At 41.7% G+C, this 18,955-nt stretch overlaps 2 protein-coding genes across 3 annotated transcripts in view; one reads left to right on the top strand and one right to left on the bottom strand.

Annotated features, from left to right (window-relative positions):
* The first annotated feature begins 261 nt into the window (after window positions 1-261).
* pex10 (peroxisomal biogenesis factor 10) overlaps window positions 262-18,955 on the top strand; it is a 43,591-nt gene continuing 24,897 nt past the window's right edge. Inside the window, exon 1 of one of the 2 annotated variants that reach the window (XM_084015416.1) lies at window positions 262-636. In XM_084015416.1, coding sequence (XP_083871542.1) covers window positions 525-636 — 112 coding nt within the window. In that variant the 5' untranslated portion in view covers window positions 262-524. Of the gene's footprint in view, window positions 637-5,325; window positions 5,353-18,955 lie in introns of those variants that run through there. The other variant, XM_084015417.1, reaches the window with a different exon arrangement.
* On the bottom strand, window positions 15,890-16,809 carry LOC311017149 (uncharacterized protein; the record flags this gene model as incomplete). Its single annotated transcript, XM_084015323.1, has 3 exons — window positions 16,547-16,809; window positions 15,972-16,074; window positions 15,890-15,915 (listed from the first exon to the last, which is right to left on the bottom strand). The coding sequence occupies exons 1-3, from the start codon at window positions 16,667-16,669 to the stop codon at window positions 15,890-15,892; spliced, it is 252 nt and encodes an 83-aa protein (XP_083871449.1). The 5' UTR covers window positions 16,670-16,809.

The raw sequence follows: 18,955 nt of genomic DNA on the forward strand, positions 1-18,955 counted from the left end.
GTTGAGTAGATTTAGCAAGGTCCGCTGTATACTCAGAAATTCTTGCCAATGCAGTATACATCCGGGCATTTCTCGCGTACACAAATCCACATACTATTGTATGTGAACGCACTACGTACTCAAATTTACGTCACAATTTAGTACGAGTAGGACGTTAGTATGGCATTTCGAACACAGCCGTAAAGTCCAGCAGATGGCGGTATATGCAACACTAAGGATGCCGACTGCCATTAAACACCAACGAAGAAGAAGAAGAAACAGCAACTGTAGCAATAACTGCTAGAGAGCGATAAATGCACGTTACGACCCTGCACAGTAAGGAGACGTGAGACAACAAGCCGGTTAGCTTGTTGTCGTCGCTGTGCTCCTTCTTCTCGTGCTCTGCAGTCTAGTTGTTGTTTCGCAGCCCGGTGGCATCTTGGATGTGTGCTAGTCCGTGGGGAGTTCGTAGGTTACATGGCGGTGTTTTACCGGACTGACGACCTGCTCTGACATTTAAATACGCTTCCTGTTGTGAGCTCACGATGCCGCTCGCTCCTGCGAACCAGTCCCAGTTGATCCGGTCCAGTCAGAAGGACGAATATTACCAGAGCTTCCTGAGAAACAATGCTAACGAGGCTTTTCAAACACTGGCTGGTAAGTTTGTCCAAACACATTCGTCTTCTTTAGCTTCAGAGCAAACTCTAGTCTCCTGTCCTCGTCGGCATAAATACACGGGTCACTATCGAATCACTGATTTAGCTTTGACAGAAGTTTGACTAGTAGCAATCTATATTTTTGCTATGAAAGCTGTTTCATTTTATTACTTATTAAACTAGTATTGCTACTAGTGATGACTAAAACCTTGCATGGTTGTAAGAGGAGTACAAGAGGACAATGATGACAATGATGACAATGACTCACCAGAGGCACAGGTAACAACTTTCCCTCATGACAATGGGGTCATTCCGTGTCATTTCATCAAATGCCTCCCACCTGACCATCTCAGAATGTCCTGAAAAAATTCAAATACAAAGACACACTTGTTAATAGGACAAATCCAAAATATTATGTCTCTACTCTCAACAGTTTTCTCATGAAACATCATTGAATGAACGGTAGTTTAGACGGTTTTTGGCATCATGCTCTGAAAAGCCATTTTTAAACAGCAATATCTGGAAAACTATCTCACCTGTGGCCTTCAAAATTTCTACAGTGTATACCTGTTACTAATAGCCTCCGGACATGAAATATCAGGGGTGTAGCTCAATGATAACCTATGGTAGGTACTTAAAATGTGGCTAGTTGAAATGAAGTAGCACATTTGAAGAGTGGCTGAGCCTCCATTTTTGCAGATAAAAGACTTCTATCACTTCTGCCTCTATCTCTGGTGTTAGCTTAAACATTCTACAAAATGTGGTTTCTCTCAGATTATTAGTTTCACAGATGTTAAGGCTCAAAAATGGAAGTAAACACATCTATGCCCAACTTCAGAGCCATATTCCAAAAAACTGACAAGTATCAGGTCCAAACTTACTTTTTTGAAAGATCATATTCTTGTTAAGATCATATTGAAAAATCGGGAGGGTTTTTTGCCTCAATTTGTTGCAGTGATTTTTTTAAATCCTCATATTGGTGGGGTTTTTGTGGCCGGTGTTGGTACTGCATGTCCTATTAGCCTACTAGTAAACATCACAGCAGGGCAATTCAATTGTGTTTTTTACCATTTACCAAAGACTTACATGTGACTAAATACTACTGATAAATTTAACCTTACGAAAACATTAAAATGTAGCACAGTTGTAGTTACAGAGGCAATAAGTCCTTGAATGTGAGTTAAACATGCTGAAAGCAGCTTTTAATCAGATCAGAATCAGAATCAGGTTTATTGCCAAAGTAAGTTTTCACTTGCAAGGAATTTGTCTTGGTTGTGTATGGTGCATACAATAAACATGTAATAAAAAAGAGAAAGTACTGGTATAGAAATTTACACAAAAAAAATATATAAGAGACACTATAACATATAACATAAACAAGTATGTACAATAATAATGTCTTAAACCATGAACAAACACAGCATTATAGTGAAGACTGTACATTTTGTCATACTTTAAGTATACATTACACAACCAAATCAAATAATAATCTTAATTTGAGCATAAAGATTTTACATTACAGTAGAAAAGTCTCCAAAGTTTGATATTGAATAACAGTTTGTCTCTATGCTCACTATGAGGGTCACACATTTTTCATCTTTTAGATCCAATTCCTTCGTCACATTCATTAATTTGGCAGTCACTTTACAAATTGTGTAATGTACATCTCTGCTCTGTTGTGCTCATCTTTTTTGATGGCATACATGCGCCCAGTTTCTTTAGAGGCAACGTCAATCCTTGCAGTTCTATGCTGCAGTGGGACATTGCACATGTCTTCTCTTCTTGGCTAGTAGAAACTCTTGGCAGGGCCATGTGGGTGCATGAACTCGACCAGTACATCTTCATCTGAAACATCTCTGATACTACCTATCCACTATTTCTGATCATACACACAACTCACATATTGTCTCATAGTGAGCATAGAGACAAACTGTTATTCAATATCAAACTTTGGAGACTTTTCTACTGTAATGTAAAATCTTTATGCTCAAATGGTTTGGTTGTGTAATGTATGTACTTGAAGTATGACAAAATGTACAGTCTTCAGTATTATGCAATGTTTGTTCATGGTTTAAGACATTAAAAGCTGCTTTCAGCATTTTTAACTCGCATTCAAGGACCTATTGCCTCTGTGACTACAACTGTGCTACATTTTAATGTTTTTGTAAGGCTAAATTTATCAGTGGCATTTAGTCACTGTAAGGGTCATTCCGTGTCATTTCATCAAATGCCTCCCACCTGACCATCTCAGAATGTCCTGAAAAAATTTGAGTACAAAGACGCACTTGTTAATAGGACAAATCCAAAATATTAGGTCTCTACTGTCAACAGTTTCCTCATGAAACATCATTGAATGAAGGGTAGTTTAGACGGTTTTTGGCATCATACTCTGAAAAGCCATTTTTAAACGGCATTATCTGGAAAACTATCTCACCTGTGGCCTTCAAAATTTCTACAGTGTATACCTGTTACTAATAGCCTCCAGACATGAAATATCAGGGGTGTAGCTCAATGATAACCTAGTATGGTAGGTACTTAAAATGAGGCTTGTTGAAATAAAGTAGTACATTTGAAGAGTGGCTGAGCTCCCATTTTTACAGATAAAAGACTTCTATCACTTCTGCCTCTATCTCTGGGGTTAGCTTAAACATTCTACAAAATATGGTCTCTCTTACACTATTAGTTTCACAGATATTAAGGCTCAAAAATGGAAGTTAACACATCTTTGCCCAACTTCAGAGTCATATTCCAAAAAACTGACAACACTTATCAGGTCCAAACTTACTTTTTTTGAAAGATCATATTCTTGTTAAAATCATATTAAAAAATCAGGAGGGTGTTTTGCCTCATTTTGTCGCAGTGATTTTTTAAAATCCTGATATTGGTGAGGTTTTTGTGGCTGGTTTTGGTACTGCATGTCCTAATAGCCTACCAGTAAACATCACAGGAGGGCAATTCAAATGTGTTTTTTACCATTTACCAAAGACTTACATGTGCCTAAATGCTACTGATAAATTTAGCCTTACGAAAACATTAAAATGTAGCACAGTTGTAGTTACAGAGGCAATAAGTCCTTGAATGTGAGTTAAACATGGTGAAAGCAGCTTTTAATGTCTTAAACCATGAACAAAAATAGCATAATATTGAAGACTGTACATTTTGTCATACTTTAAGTATATAAATACCACAACCAAATCAAATAATAATCTTTATTTGAGCACAAGATTTTACATTACAGTACAAAAGTCTCCAAAGTTTGATATTGAATAACAGTTTGTCTCTATGCTCACTGTGAGGGATCACACATTTTTCATCTTTTAGATCCAATTCCTTTGTCACATTCATTAATTTGGTAGTCAGTTTAGAAATTGTCTAATGTACATCTCTGCTCTGTTCTGCTCATCTTTTTTGATGGCATACATGCGCCCAGTTTCTGTAGAGGGAACGTCAAATCTTGCAATTCTATGCTGCAGTGGGACATTGCACATCTTCTCTTCTTGGCCAGTAGAAACTCTTGGCAGGGCCATGTGGGTGCATGAACTGAACCAGTACATCTTCATCTTGATCTGAAACATCTCTGATACTTCCTATCCACCATTTCTGATCATAACTCACATATTGTCTCATAGTGAGCATAGAGACAAACTGTTATTCAATATCAAACTTTGGAGACTTTTCTACTGTAATGTAAAATCTTTATGCTCAAATTAAGATTATTATTTGATTTAGTTGTAATTTATATACTTAAAGTATGACAAAATGTACAGTCTTCAATATTATGCTATATTTGTTCATAAGACATTAAAAGCTGCTTTCAGCATGTTTAACTCACATTCAAGGACTTATTGCCTCTGTAACTACAACTGTGCTACATTTTAATGTTTTTGTGAGGCTAAATTTATCAGTAGCATTTAGTCACATGTAAGTCTTTGGTAAATGGTAAAAAACACATTTGAATTGCCCTGCTGTGATGTTTACTTGTAGGATAATAAGACATGCAGTACCAAAAACGGCCACAAAAACCCCACCAATATCAGGATTTTAAAAAATCACTGCGACAAATGGAGGCAAAACACCCTCCAAATTTTTAAATATGATTTTAACAAGAATATGATCTTTCAAAAAAAGTAAGTTTGAACCTGATAAGTGTTGTCAGTTTTTTGGAATATGACTCTGAAGTTGGGCAAAGATGTTTACTTCCATTTTTGAGCCTTAATATCTGTGAAACTAATAATCTAAGAGAAACCATATTTTGTAGAATGTCTAAGCTAACACCAGAGATAGAGGCAGAAGTGATAGAAGTCCTTTATCTGCAAAAATGGGAGCTCAGCCACTCTTCAAATGTACCACTTTATTTCAAAAAGCCTAATTTTAAGTACCTACCATACTAGGTTATCATTGAGCTACATCCCTGATTTTCTATGTCTGGAGGCTATTCGTAACACATATACTCTGTAAAAATTTTGAAGGCCACAGGTGAGATAGTTTTCCAGATATTGCTGTTTAAAAATGGCTTTTCAGAGCATGATGCCAAAAACCGTCTAAACTACCCTTCATTCAATGATGTTTCATGAGAAAACTATTGACAGTAGAGACCTAATATTTTGGATTTGTCCTACTAACAAGTGTGTCTTTGTACTTGAATTTTTTCAGGACATTCTGAGATGGTCAGGTGGGAAGATTTTCAGAAATTTGATGAAATGACACGGAATGACCCGTAAGTATTTGGTAAATGGTAAACACAATTGAATTGCCCTGCCGTGATGTTTACTAGTAGGATATTAGGACATGCAGTACCAAAACCGGCCACAACAACCCCACCAATATCAGGATTTTAAAAAATCACTGTGAAAAAAATGAGGCAAAACACCCTCCTGATAAGTTTGGACCTGATACTTGTCAGTTTTTTTGGAATATGGCTCTGAAGTTGGGCAAAGATTTGTTCAGTTCCATTTTTGAGCCTTAATATCTGTGAAACTAATCATCTAAGAGAGACCATATTTTGTAGAATGTTTAACCCTCGGGGCACTCAGAGAATTTACGCACACTCACTACCTTCGGGCCTGTACAGGCCACGCCAATACAAGTGTCATAAAAAAGAAAAGAAAAAACTTTTTTTTTTTCACTTTCACTGCATCAACCTTTTCAACAACTTCAGACCTAACCTTAGATATAAAGTTTATTCGTTTTTAATTTTTTTTTGTGTGTTTTTAAGCCTTTTTCTCACACGAACATTATGTACTTTTTATGCGAAAAACACACAATATGCAATATTTTCCAAAAATGAGGCGCAAAGAGGATTATTGGGGATGAAGTTATTACAGCCTCGACTAGGTCAAAAATTGATAATATCATTGTTTTTGATGCATTATTATTATTTTTGGAGACATTAGAGTTTTTTCAAAAAACTTACACCTGTTACTTTCGGGCCCAAATGGGGTCCCTCTCATAAAAGTGTCATAAAAAATTTATATATATATATATTTTTTCACTTTCACTGCATCAACCTTTTCAACAACTTCAGACCTAACAAAAGATATAACGCTTATTATGATTATTATTTTATGTTATAGGCCCTTTTTTCATACAAAAAATGCCTAATTTTAATGCAAAAAGCACAAAATATGTAATATTTTCCCAAATTTACTGTCAAAAACTGTCAAAATCAGAAACAAGTAAAAAGTTCCTCTTCCCAGCCTCCTGGACCTCAGGCTGGTGATGTTTTGTGGAGAGCAGCAGGACATTCTTCCTCTTCTTTGGAATGTATGACACCATGGTCTTGTTTTTAGTGAATGCGAAGAGAGAGGAGAGGACTTCTCTGCGCTTGATGTCCAGCAATGGCCTTGGAATCTCTGGCTTGTTGGCTCTCATGGTTCCGACAAGAGCCATCCTCCTCTTTGTCAGTTCGTCAGCCAGCCTCGCAGATGTAAAGAAATTGTCGGTCATCACAGTGTGATCCTCCATTTCATTCGTCATTTCCAGGACAACTCGCATCCCCTGGTTGATCTCTCTGTGATCTGCAGACCTCCCTGTGTACACCTGGAGCCTCCAGGCATAAGAGGTCTGCACATCACAGAGAGCCCATATTTTCAAGCCATACCTCGCAGGCTTTGATGGCATACATACTGCTTGAATGAACAGCAGCCCCTAAAAGGGACCAAATGTTCATCCACGCACACATCTCGGCCTGGGTTGAAAAACTTTGGGATGCGAGTAGACCATCGGCTCCAAAGCTCCTTTATCGGAGCCAGCTTCTCCCTCTGGGCGCGGTCTGGCCAGGACCACGGATCATCAAACCTTATGGAAAGGTTAATCTCCATGAACCTGTTCCGGGGCATCGCTGCAGCGAAAACAGGACGGCCCGTCTCCATGTCCCAAAGGCCAAGAGTGGATTCGTGCTGTGATCTGTAGACACCTGCCAGGATCAGCAGCCCCAAGTAGGCACGTAGCTCATCCTCGTCGACATCCCTCCAGCTGCTCTTCGTAACTCTCCTACCTTGCAGGTTGGTAAAATGGAGGATGAGCTGCAGGATATCTTCGTGAAAAAAAAGGTCAAATGCAGTCTCAGGGCTGCTGACCCTGGCAACAGCATAATGCAGAGGTCCTGGTGTTAGAATTGGAGGCAGGTTGTAGGGGAGAGTATTCTCATGGGAGGCAGACCACTGAACCCCGTTCTTGGCAGTCCACGAGGTGTCCTCCTCTGTCTCTTCCTCCTCCTCCTCCTCGTCTGAGCTGCCGGGCCCCTCGGTGGAAGGGAGGAATTCTTCACCCGATGACATCTGCAGGTTCTCCACATCCTCTTCTATGCTGGAACTGTCGTCTCCACTGACGACAGTCTCACTTTCGGAAGATTCCATTATGACAGACAGTGCCTCATCAAGATTCATATGCCTCTTCATGGCTGCGTCCTGGAGAAATGACCAGCCAGACAAGGCTGCAAACTATTCTAACAGACTTAAAACATGCACCTGCACAAACAACAAGACAATTCATCCAATGGGAGAGAGTAGGCTCTCTTTTCAAAAAGACACACACAGACTTCAGAGAAGCAACTGCATTTATTTTATACCACACAGCCAATAGTACAGAGGAGGGTCACTTTTGATCAAGAAAAATAAACATAAACAAATCCCCACTGGCCTTTCGGAATTGAATTTCTCACACACACACACACACAATCACATTCACACCACTCTTTTATATCAATCCCAACACACCCAAACCATCTCCTATTGTGACTCTGATCTCAGGCTGCTCCTCATGTCTGTCTGCTGTCTGCTGGACAAATGACCAGTCTGACCAGGCTGCAAACTATTTGTGCAGACTTCAGAGAAGCAACAGCGTGAATATTTTATACCACACAGCCAACAGTACAGGGGAGGCTCTCTTTTGATCCAGAAAATAAGACATGCACAAATCTCCATTTGCCTGTGAAGAGCTCATTTTCACAGACACACACACAACACACACACACACACACACACACACTATATATTCTCAAACACATATAATTATTAATTCCAACACACTGAGACCATTTTTGTGGATTTCAGCCTCTTCACTGTCATGCATTCTGCAGGATAAGACAACCAGTCCTCCATTGAAACTGTGGAGGATTGTGGTTAGCTCTACTGCCCCCAGTGGTTTGAGGAAGTCAGCACACCTCAAACCTTTTTTTTCTGTTATTTTGAAGGGAGAGGCTTGGGAAGTCACATTGATGCTGGCTTTAGAGAAAAAAAATGACAGTTTCACAGTATGTCAAACTGTATGTTTATGGTTTTATAATGGGAGTTAATGGGGCCGCCACAGTCCCGAAGGTGGCACGTGTGAGAATTTTTTTTTATGGTATATTCTATACATCTTGCAATCAAGTGGATGACATTTTTTTTTTCATTTTTTTTTTAATTAAAAGAAAATCCTTGGAAAAGTTTCAGAAAAGTAGGCGTTAAACTGACAGAGATATTGATAATCAAAAATCAAAAGTACCCAAACGGTCCCTCAAAGTGCCCCGAGGGTTAAGCTAACACCAGAGATAGAGGCAGAAGTATAGAAGTCTTTTATCTGCAAAAATGGGAGCTCAGCCACTCTTCAAATGTACTATTTTATTTCAACAAGCCACATTTTAAGTACCTACCATACTAGGTTATCATTGAGCTACACGATATTGACGCATGTCACACTATACCAACAAAGGACCAGAAAGTCAAACACATTGTCATTGTCTGATTTGCAAATGCAGATATAGCAAAACAAGCAAGGTTCCTGGAAACGAAGGGACACATTCAGTCCATGTTGACTGCAAATTGCAAGGTGTTTGTTAAATTGAATGGTAGTCCAGAACAGGCCAAAGTGATGTGTATAAGGAGCATGAGCACCTTGATTAGTTACGTAACCATTAGTTCAAGTCTGGGAATTCATGATTCTGAACACCTAGTGAATAAGTAGTTCTATTTAGTTCATGCTGTTCTCATCCTTATTTCAAACATGTCTGATAACAATGATTTTCGATATATTGGACATCTTAAAGCTGTATTCTACAATTTGAAAGGTTTGAAAAAAGCATCCCTCCCCACACACACACCCCTCCCCTCTGTGCTCCTCCGAGCTCGTATCGTTCTCCCCTTGCAGCCTCCCACCTCCCTCTTATTTTACGAAAATGGTTCACCGAAATGTGTTCTGAAAACATTTTAGGCGAGAAATAAGCTATGCAGTTGCTGAATCTGTCTTTATTTTAGATCGACAACGGTCAGTTTACAAGATCTTCGAGAGCTTGCAGGTGGCGGCGCCGTCTCTCAAAATTCGCTGCTCCGCGACGGCATTGCACGGCTTCTTACATAGACAATGAATGGGAACATTCCCTCTGGGTATGAACTCAGACAGGACGCCGTTTAGTTTCCCGGTGTGTCCGGGACTTCCACAAAATGTACAAAGCAGTAATAGTGTTTACGGCCACGAATGATGAAACATTATCGGTGTAAATGCAGCAGTTGCCGGTCGGATTTCTCTCTCACCCCGACTGCAATATGTTCTCGATCCCAAACTGCTCGGCGATCGCTCGCCACCCCCCCCCCCCCCCCCCCCCCCCCTCTCCGCTGACGCCACAGCCTCAGCCAGAATCTCTCTGAACTCACGTGACAGCCCCTGCTCCATACCTGAACTGCTCAGGGGAACAAGAGAGAGTGAGCGAGGATTGGATCGGAACATTTTGCCAATAGTAGCTGCAGTAACTCTGCAGAAAGTTGGCGACCTCTGTGCGCTATGTGCCTCAGCATCCGCTGACCCCGCTCTGTCATTTTACGTGGTCTACCACTTCTTGGCTGAGTTGCTGTCGTTCCCAATCGCTTCCACTTTGTTATAATCCCACTGACAGTTGACTGGAATATTTAGGAGCGAGGACTTTTCACGACTGGACTTGTTGCACAGGTGGCATCCTATCACAGTACCATGCTGGAATTCACTGAGCTCCTGAGAGCGACCCATTCTTTCACAAAATTTGTGGAAACAGTCTGCATGCCTAGGTGCTTGCTTTTATACACCTGTGGCCATGGAAGTGATTGGAAGACCTGATTTCAATTATTTGGATGGGAGAGTGAATATTTTTGGCAGTATAGTGGATATGTAATTTATCATTCATAACAGGAACATTTCCAGATAAAATGAAAGGTGCTCAAGTAATTCAATGGCGACAAACACCTTTTCACCAACCTGTATCCTTGCTTTCACAGTTCTCAAAAATAATTGAAAAACCTTTTGTTACAATAACTTCATTAAAATATATACACTCACCGGCCACTTTATTAGGTACACCTTGCTAGTACCGGGTTGGACCCCCTTTTGCCTTCAGAACTACCTTAATCCTTCGTGGCATAGATTCAACAAGGTACTGAAAACATTCCTCAGAGAGTTTGGTCCATATTGACTTGATTGCATCACGCAGTTGCTGCAGATTTGTCAGCTGCACATCCATGATGCGAATCTCCCGTTCCACCACATCCCAAAGGTGCTCTATTGGATTGAGATCTGGTGACTGTGGAGGCCATTTGAGTACAGTGAACTTATTGTCATGTTCAAGAAACCAGTCTGAGATGATTCGCGCTTTATGACATGGTGTGTTATCCTGCTTGAAGTAGCCATCAGACGATGGGTACACTGTGGTCATAAAGGGATGGACATGGTCAGCAACAATCAATTGGTACTAATGGGCCCAAAGTGTGCCAAGAAAATATCCCCAACACCATTAGACCACCAGCCTGAACCGTTGATACAAGGCAGGATGGATCCATGCTTTCATGTTGTTGACGCCAAATTCTGACCCTACCATCAGAATGTCGCAGCAGAAATCGAGACTCATCAGACCAGGCAACGTTTTTCTAATCTTCTATTGTTCAATTTTGGTGAGCCTGTGCGAATTGTAGCCTCAGTTTCCTGTTCTTAGCTGACAGGAGTGGCACCCGGTGTGGTCTTCTGCTGCTATAGCCCATCCGCCTCAAGGTTCGATGTGTTTTTTTTTTGTGATCAAATTTTTTTATTGATTAACTGAGATTATCAAGATACAACACATATTTTACATAACAAAACATAACAAAACAAATGCAAACTGCAAAATTGCTTAAATCATAAAAGCTGCCAAATTAACCAAAAAAACTTAAGCCAATACATTAACTAAAAAAAATAAAATAAAACAGACAAAACAAACAAAAGGTGTGCCACCTTCCCTCCCCCCACCCACCCATCCAGAAGTCATACACAATTGTATGGAGGGAAACTCTACGACCACACATTCACCTATACAGGGAACAAAAATAACTAGCCAGAATCAGGATATGATCATTTTAATAACTCCTTTAGTGAGTTGGCCACAGCCCGCCAACTATTCAAAATGGATTCTTTTGCACCATTGATTCTGGCAGTCGACATCTCCATGAATACAACATCTAAAAAAGTGAGAATCCAATTCTTGAAGGCAAGAGAGTGGGGAGGCTTCCACCGCAACGCAATCAGCTTCTTAGCAGCTGTGATACCAGCAAGTACTAATCGCCCTGCAGCCCTCGACAGACCCATCCCAGATAAGTCATTCAGTAACAGAACAGGAACTGTCACTGGGATAGTTACAGATGTCAAGTCTGATAGTTGAGAGGCCACCTTAGCCCAGAACTGTTCCACCGGTGGACACTCCCACATCATGTGAATAAAAGTACCCGGAGAATTCAAATTGCAGAGGCTGCAAGACGGATCAGTTATCAGTTTCATTGCATGTAGTCTACGTGGAGTGAGATAGGTTCTATGGACATAATTAAAGTGAATCTGTTGGTGATTCGGGTTGCGGGAAGCCTCCCTGATACTCGTCCACACCTGCTCCCAGTCAAAATCAGCATCCAGACTAGGGTGATCACTTCTCCATAACCTATCTAGTGGTAAGTCAGAATAAGAAGATGTCAGAAAAAAGGAGTATAATTTGGAAACCAAGCCGCTATTAACTCTATGTGTTATGATCAATTTATAAAGAGGGTGAATATGTAAAGCTTGCTTTAGGGGAATACTGTGTGCATTAAGAGCATGTCTTAGTTGTAAATAAAAAAAGAATGAGGAAGGCGGTAAGGCATAGGTGTCTCTCACATCTTGAAAGGAGCGCAACCCTGACTCATTAAAAATGTCACCTAGATAGCGGATAGTACTGTTACTCCAAGGAGATGCTGTGATGGGTCTGCCTCCAATCATAAGACTCTTATTGTGGAGTAGCGGAGAGAGCGTGTGCCACTTGCAAGGTATTTTACACAGGGATTCAACTGTGTGCCAGGTCTGGATAAGAAAGGAGACTATTGGACCAAAACGAAGCTTACATTGTGAGTCGGACATGTTGGAAAAAAGTGCCCCTTGCAACGTCAGTGGTTGAACAATGTCTTCCTCCAATTCACGCCAAGAAACAGACAAATCAGCATTAGCCCACACAAAAAGAGGTCTAAGGACAAAGGAGTAAAAATACAATTTAAAATCAGGAACTGCCAGTCCTCCGTCTCCTCTACCTCTCTGCAAGGTTGCCAGTTTCAAGCAAGGAATTTTTATTCCAAATAAATTGTGAAATAATACACTCAACAAAAATATAAACGCAACACTTTTGTTTTTGCTCCCATTTTTCATGAGATGGACTTAAAGATCTAAAATTCATTCCAGATACACAATATTACCATTTCTCTCAAACATTGTTCACAAATCAGTCTAAATGTGTGATAGTGAGCACTTCTGCTTTGCTGAGATAATCCATCCCACCTCACAGGTGTGCCACATCAAGATGCTGATCTGACATCATGATTAGTGCACAGGTGTGCCTTAGACTGTCCACAATAAAAGGCCACCCTGAAATGTGCATTTTTTTGCTTTATTGGGGGTCTGGGGACTCAGAACCAGTCAGTATCTGGTGTGACCACCATTTGCCTCATGCAGTGCAACACATCTTCTTCGCATAGAGTTTATCAGATTGTCAATTGTGGCCTGTGGAATGTTGGTCCACTCCTCTTCAATGGCTGTGCGAAGTTGCTGGATATTAGTGGGAACTGGTACACGCTGTTGTATACGCCGGTCAAGCACATCCCAAACATGCTCAATGGGTGACATGTCCGGTGAGTATGCTGGCCATGCAAGAACTGGGACCAGTGTTTCCCCTACCATTGTACAGGCCTGGCGGCCCGCCAGGCCAAGGAGACCTGCCGCCAGGCCCAAAAAAAATCAATATACCAAAAATAAGCCACCTATCAATTCATTCATAAATCAATAATCATTTACATTAGGAGCGCCTCCGCGCGGCACAGCAGACTTGCTCCGCAAGACGCGCGCTCCCGCTACGTTCTTCTTCCGTGTACTTGTCGCTTTCTACTTTGAAAACACGGAACGTTGACACTGTATTTTGATAAGCTGTTGCACTCTTCAGACTCGTGGTGTGAGCGGAACCGGTCAATAGGGTCCATAATATTTATTTTATTACATTACATTATTATTTATTTTTACATAATAAAAATGCCGCTGTGTGTCTCCGTCCAAAACCCGCTGCGCTCGCGCTGTCTGCTCGCACAGATACGCTCGTGCGCACATGCGCTGATGCAGGTCGAGTGTTGTCGAGAAATATAAGCAGAGACGGCGCTCCTTAAAAACAACATCACGCCATGTGTGTGTAGTATTAGGACGTGATGACGTATGTACAACCGGCCAAAGCCCGTTTGCCCCCCCTCCCGGGGGGGGGGGGGGGGGGGGAGGAATGTTTTTGATAAGATGTGGAACTTTGAGTTAACTGCTGTTGAGTAAACCTATAACTTATATTTTACTTGATAAAATAAGACAATATATGCACTCATATGTCGTTGTAGTGTTTTACAGTATCTGTAGCTATTAATGTGATGCTCATCATTTTCCAGACATATTTTTCTGGACCCTGATCATTTCCATCAACCAGCACCTTAATAAGTCACTCTCTCCTTGTGATCTTGAATACACTCTGGTTGAACAAAAATGTTGAATGCAAATATAATAATTGCAGAATTGCAGACTGCTTGCTGTGCCACCTGACTTAATCCAACTGCACCAATACACCATCCCACGCGTCTCGTCTGTTTAGGGTTTTTTCGGTGGGTACCACCGGGCCTGAAAAAAACTCTAGGGGAAACACTGGGGACATTTTCAGCTTCCAAGAATTGTGTACAGATCCTTGCAACATGGGGCCGTGCATTATCTTGCTGAAACATGAGGTGATGTTCATGGATGTATGGCACAACAATGGGCCTCAGGATCTCATCACGGTATCTCTGTGCATTCAAAATGCCATCAATAAAATGCACCTGTGTTCTTCGTCCATAACAGATGCCTGCCCATACCATAACCCCACCACCACCATGGGCCACTCGATCCACAACATTGACATCAGCAAAGCGCTCACCCACACGACGCCACACATGCTGTCTGCCATCTGCCCTGAACAATGTAAACCGAGATTCATCCGTGAAGAGAACACCTCTCCAACGTGCCAGTCGCCATCGAATGTGAGCATTTGCCCACTCAAGTCTGTTACGGCGACGAGCTGGAGTCAGGTCAAGACCCCGATGAGGACGACGAGCATGCAGTTGAGCTTCCCTGAGACGGTTTCTGACAGTTTGTGCAGAAATTGTTTGGTTATGCAAACCAATTGTTTCAGCAGCTGTCTGAGTGGCTGGTCTCAGACGATCTTGGAGGTGAACCTGCTGGATGTGGAGGTCCTGGGCTGGTGTGGTTACATGTGGTCTGCGGTTGTGAGGCCGGTTGGATGTACTGCCATATTCTCTGAAACGCCTTTGGAGACGGCTTATGGTGGAGAAATGAACATTCAATGCACGAGCAACAGATCTGGTTGACATTCCTGCTGTCAGCATGCCAATTGCACGCTCCCTCAATGCTTGTGGCATCTGTGGCATTTTGCTGTGAGACAAAACTGCGCATTTCAGAGTGGCCTTTTATTGTGGGCAGTATAAGGTACACCTGTGCACTAATCATGATGTCAGATCAGCATCTTGATGTGGCACACCTGTGAGGTGGGATGGATTATCTCAGCAAAGCAGAAGTGCTCACTATCACACATTTAGACAGATTTGTGAACAATGTTTGAGAGAAATGGTAATATTGTGTATCTGGAATGAATTTTAGATCTTTAAGTCCATCTCGTGAAAAATGGGAGCAAAAACAAAAGTGTTGCGTTTATATTTTTGTTGAGTGTAGAATGAATTCTTTTCCAATAATTAGCCGGTGGTGCAAGGGGAATCATAGAGGACACAAAATTAATCCTGGGTAAAATATTCATTTTCACAATGGAGATGCGGGCTTGAAGAGAATTGGGGAGGCCAGTCCATTTATCTAAATCTGATTTAACTTTATTCCAAATTTCCAAGTAGTTATGGGAAACAATGCGATTCAGGGATGGGAAAATATGTACTCCCAGATATTTAAATTGTTATACAACAGGGATATTAGGTGGGAATTGTAGTGCTCTAGCCGTGTCATTAAGGGGTAACAAGACAGACTTATTCCAATTGATTTTGAAACCAGATAGATCACCGAACTCACTACAGATAGAGAGCAGAGTTTGAAGGGATTGGACCGGGTTCTCCATAAATACAAGTATGTCATCAGCAACGCCAGATGATGAGAGGTACGGTCTACTGAAATAGGTTGCATGGTAAAGGATTGACGGATCATCTGGGCTAAGGGTTCTAGAGAAAGCGCAAACAGTGCTGGGCTCAAAGGACAACCTTGCAGAGAGGACCTGGAGACAGGAAAAGGTTCGATGTGTTGTGCGTTCAGAGATGCTCTTCTGCATACCTTGGTTGTAACGAGTGGTTATTTGAATTACTGTTGCCTTTCTATCAGCTCGAACCAGTCTGGCCATTCTCCTCTGACCTCTGGCATCAACAAGGCATTTGCGCCCACAGAACTGCTGCTCACTGGATATTTTCTCTTTTTTGGACCATTCTCTGTGTTCCGTTTTCTCCCCACGGAAAGGGCAACCCGGTGTACAAAAGAAATTACTCAGCGTTCCACTTTTTCTTTGTTTATTTCTAAAAAAGGGAAGCAGGTAATAACCTGAAAAGTAAGGAGTGCAACATTTCACTTATAATGCGCATAGCACAAACATCACAGCTCACTCACCATAATAGCTCAATAACAATCAATAATAAATAACATATCCATATCTCATGACAAATATCAAAATATAAATCAACTAACAATAGCATAAACTTCATGCATTAATCAAAATACAAATAACAATAATAATTCATAATCTTTCATGTACACGTTTCAAATGTCGAGCATTATACACCATGTTCAATACCGAAAGACCATGCAAAAGTGCATTTAACCTTTCTCCGTGAATAAAAACTACAGCTCCCATAAACCCTAGAGATGGTTGTGCGTGAAAATCCCAGTAGATCAGCAGTTTCTGAAATGCTCAGACCAGCCTGTCTGGCACCAACAACCATGCCACGTTCAAAGTCACTTAAATCACCTTTCTTCCCCATTCTGATGCTCTGTTTGAACTGCAGCAGATCGTCTTGACCATGTCTACATGCCTAAATGCATTGAGTTGCTGCCATGTGATTGGCTGATGAGAAATTTGCATTAACGAGCAGTTGGACAGGTGTACCTAATAAAGTGGCTGGTAAGTATTCAGTCACAGGCTGTATTTGAAACCGCATACTACCGTACTGCCTACTACATACTGCGTTAGTATATACTGTATACTGCGTACTGAATGTGGGATTCAGTATGCTACTTCAGCAGACAGACGCCGTTCACACCGCAGTATGCAGTATGCAAGTTTCCCAGAATGCATTTTGTGGCGACCGGCAGCGGTAGTTGTAAAACAGGCGCAAAGCTGTTTTATTTCCCGCTGTAGCGCTGTTATTATGTCACTTTATTACATTTTTATATTTTTTCATGCGAGAAAGTAACCGTTTAGATCCCCAATGTGCGGTTAGTTTACCCAAATGACGGCTGTTTAGTAATTTGCCTCGATGTTTTCGGAGAAGTGAAGCTCCGGAAGGAGCGGGTCGTCTCAGAGGCAGCTGCCCGTCTCCAGAGGTGTTCCGCCGGCCAACATGCGTCGTCGTCCCGGGGGAGACAGCAAGCCAGTTATCTTAACCGCTGTTTGTAGTGGACAGTATACAGTATATAGCGCTGTCTCGGGAGCTCTGCATGTACAGAAATCCCCAAATATTAATTAAAAAAAGTTTGAATTAACAGAGTACTTTTTTTCATTTCATATGTACAACAGCCTGGATTTCTATTGTACCTATATAGCTTTCGTCACAATAATCAAGTAGCCTATGCACTGTACTTATGTAAACAAATATAACCAATATAAACGGCGTACTGCTCCGGCGTTTGTATTCCCCTGGAAACGCTCTCTTGCTCCGTCATTACTCGATTTATCCAGGCTCCAGCGCATTGCATTGTGGGAAACAGTAGGCAGAGTAGACTGGTCGGATGCATACTGGAAATATTCTCCGAATCAGTACGACATCCGGGAACTTTTCGCATACTGCAGATTTTGCTTTTGTTTGCATACTGCATACTACATTTTGGCCAAATCAGTACGTACTAGCAGTATAGTATGCGGCTTCGAATACAGCCACAGTGTTTGGAATAACTCTGTTTAAATGAACGGCGTTAGGTAACGCCGTTATTTTTTCAGTAACTGGGTAATCTAACTAATTACGTTTCCGTCGTTACAACGCCGTTATCGTTACTGAACGCGGTGCGTTACTATGAATTGAATTTGTCGGTTGTCGGTTAAAAAAAAAAAGTCAGGATCGTGTTCTGCTTGCGCGCCGCTCGTGCCTGGTCTCGGCAGCCTGTTGTCCGTGGAGAAACGTGCAAACTTGCCGCGAGCTGGAGCCGGAGTTGGGGCTGCTGCTGGTCTGAGCGGCGAGGGCCACGCGGGCCCCGGTGTCCCGCCGTTCTGGTGTTGGACGGGAATCCGGTGCAGCTGTGGAGCGCGGATGGTGCCCGTTGGTGATGATGATGATAATGAACGGCCCGGCAGCTCGTGGAGGCACCGGGGTCTCGCCGTCATTATGTCTACTGCTGTGCGCTCTGACCCTGTTTTGTGATATATGACAGACACAGCGTCTCCCACTGTATAATTTCTCCTCAAGTTTAAATTTTTCCTGCATGCGAGGTGCGGAGAATGCAATCTCAATTATTATACACAAGACTACACGCTACGCGACTAATGAGATGGCATTGCAAGATTTCTTTTGTGTGAAATGAACAACTTATCCCTAACACTGAATTTTTCATAAATTATACTTAATAGCCCAAATAAAAACATTTCACGCCGGTGCATCTTTTACGCATTCCGAAGGTGCCCGTTTTGTCTTGGATGGGCTTGGATTCGGACATTACTACATTTCAGGATTTTCAATGGTAACAGATAAGGTCATGATAATAATCATCTTGCTTTATTATTATTAGCACTACCATCTCCTCATACTAAACAAGCAGCGTCTCGGAGCTGTCATTTTCCTAAATGAGCCGCGGGACTCGATGTTTCGCGTTGTAGGGGATTTAAAAAAGTGACGTGAGTGGAAGGGTGGCGCCGGGCAGAGTGTGTGTAAATGAGTCGGAGACAGAACGGGAGAGAGATAAGCAGCAACGCAAATCGAAATCAGGGGGGGGGGGGGCATTTTAATAGTGCATTTAATAGCGCATTTTAATCTGATCAGTTAACCGGTTTCAACCGGTTAATGAGGCTCGGTGGTCGGTGAAAAATATTTTTTAGTTTTGGCCATCCCTAATTCGAA

Source organism: Eutrigla gurnardus (assembly GCF_963514095.1).
Source record: "Eutrigla gurnardus genome assembly, chromosome: 8".
NCBI classification, from domain to species: domain Eukaryota; kingdom Metazoa; phylum Chordata; class Actinopteri; order Perciformes; family Triglidae; genus Eutrigla; species Eutrigla gurnardus.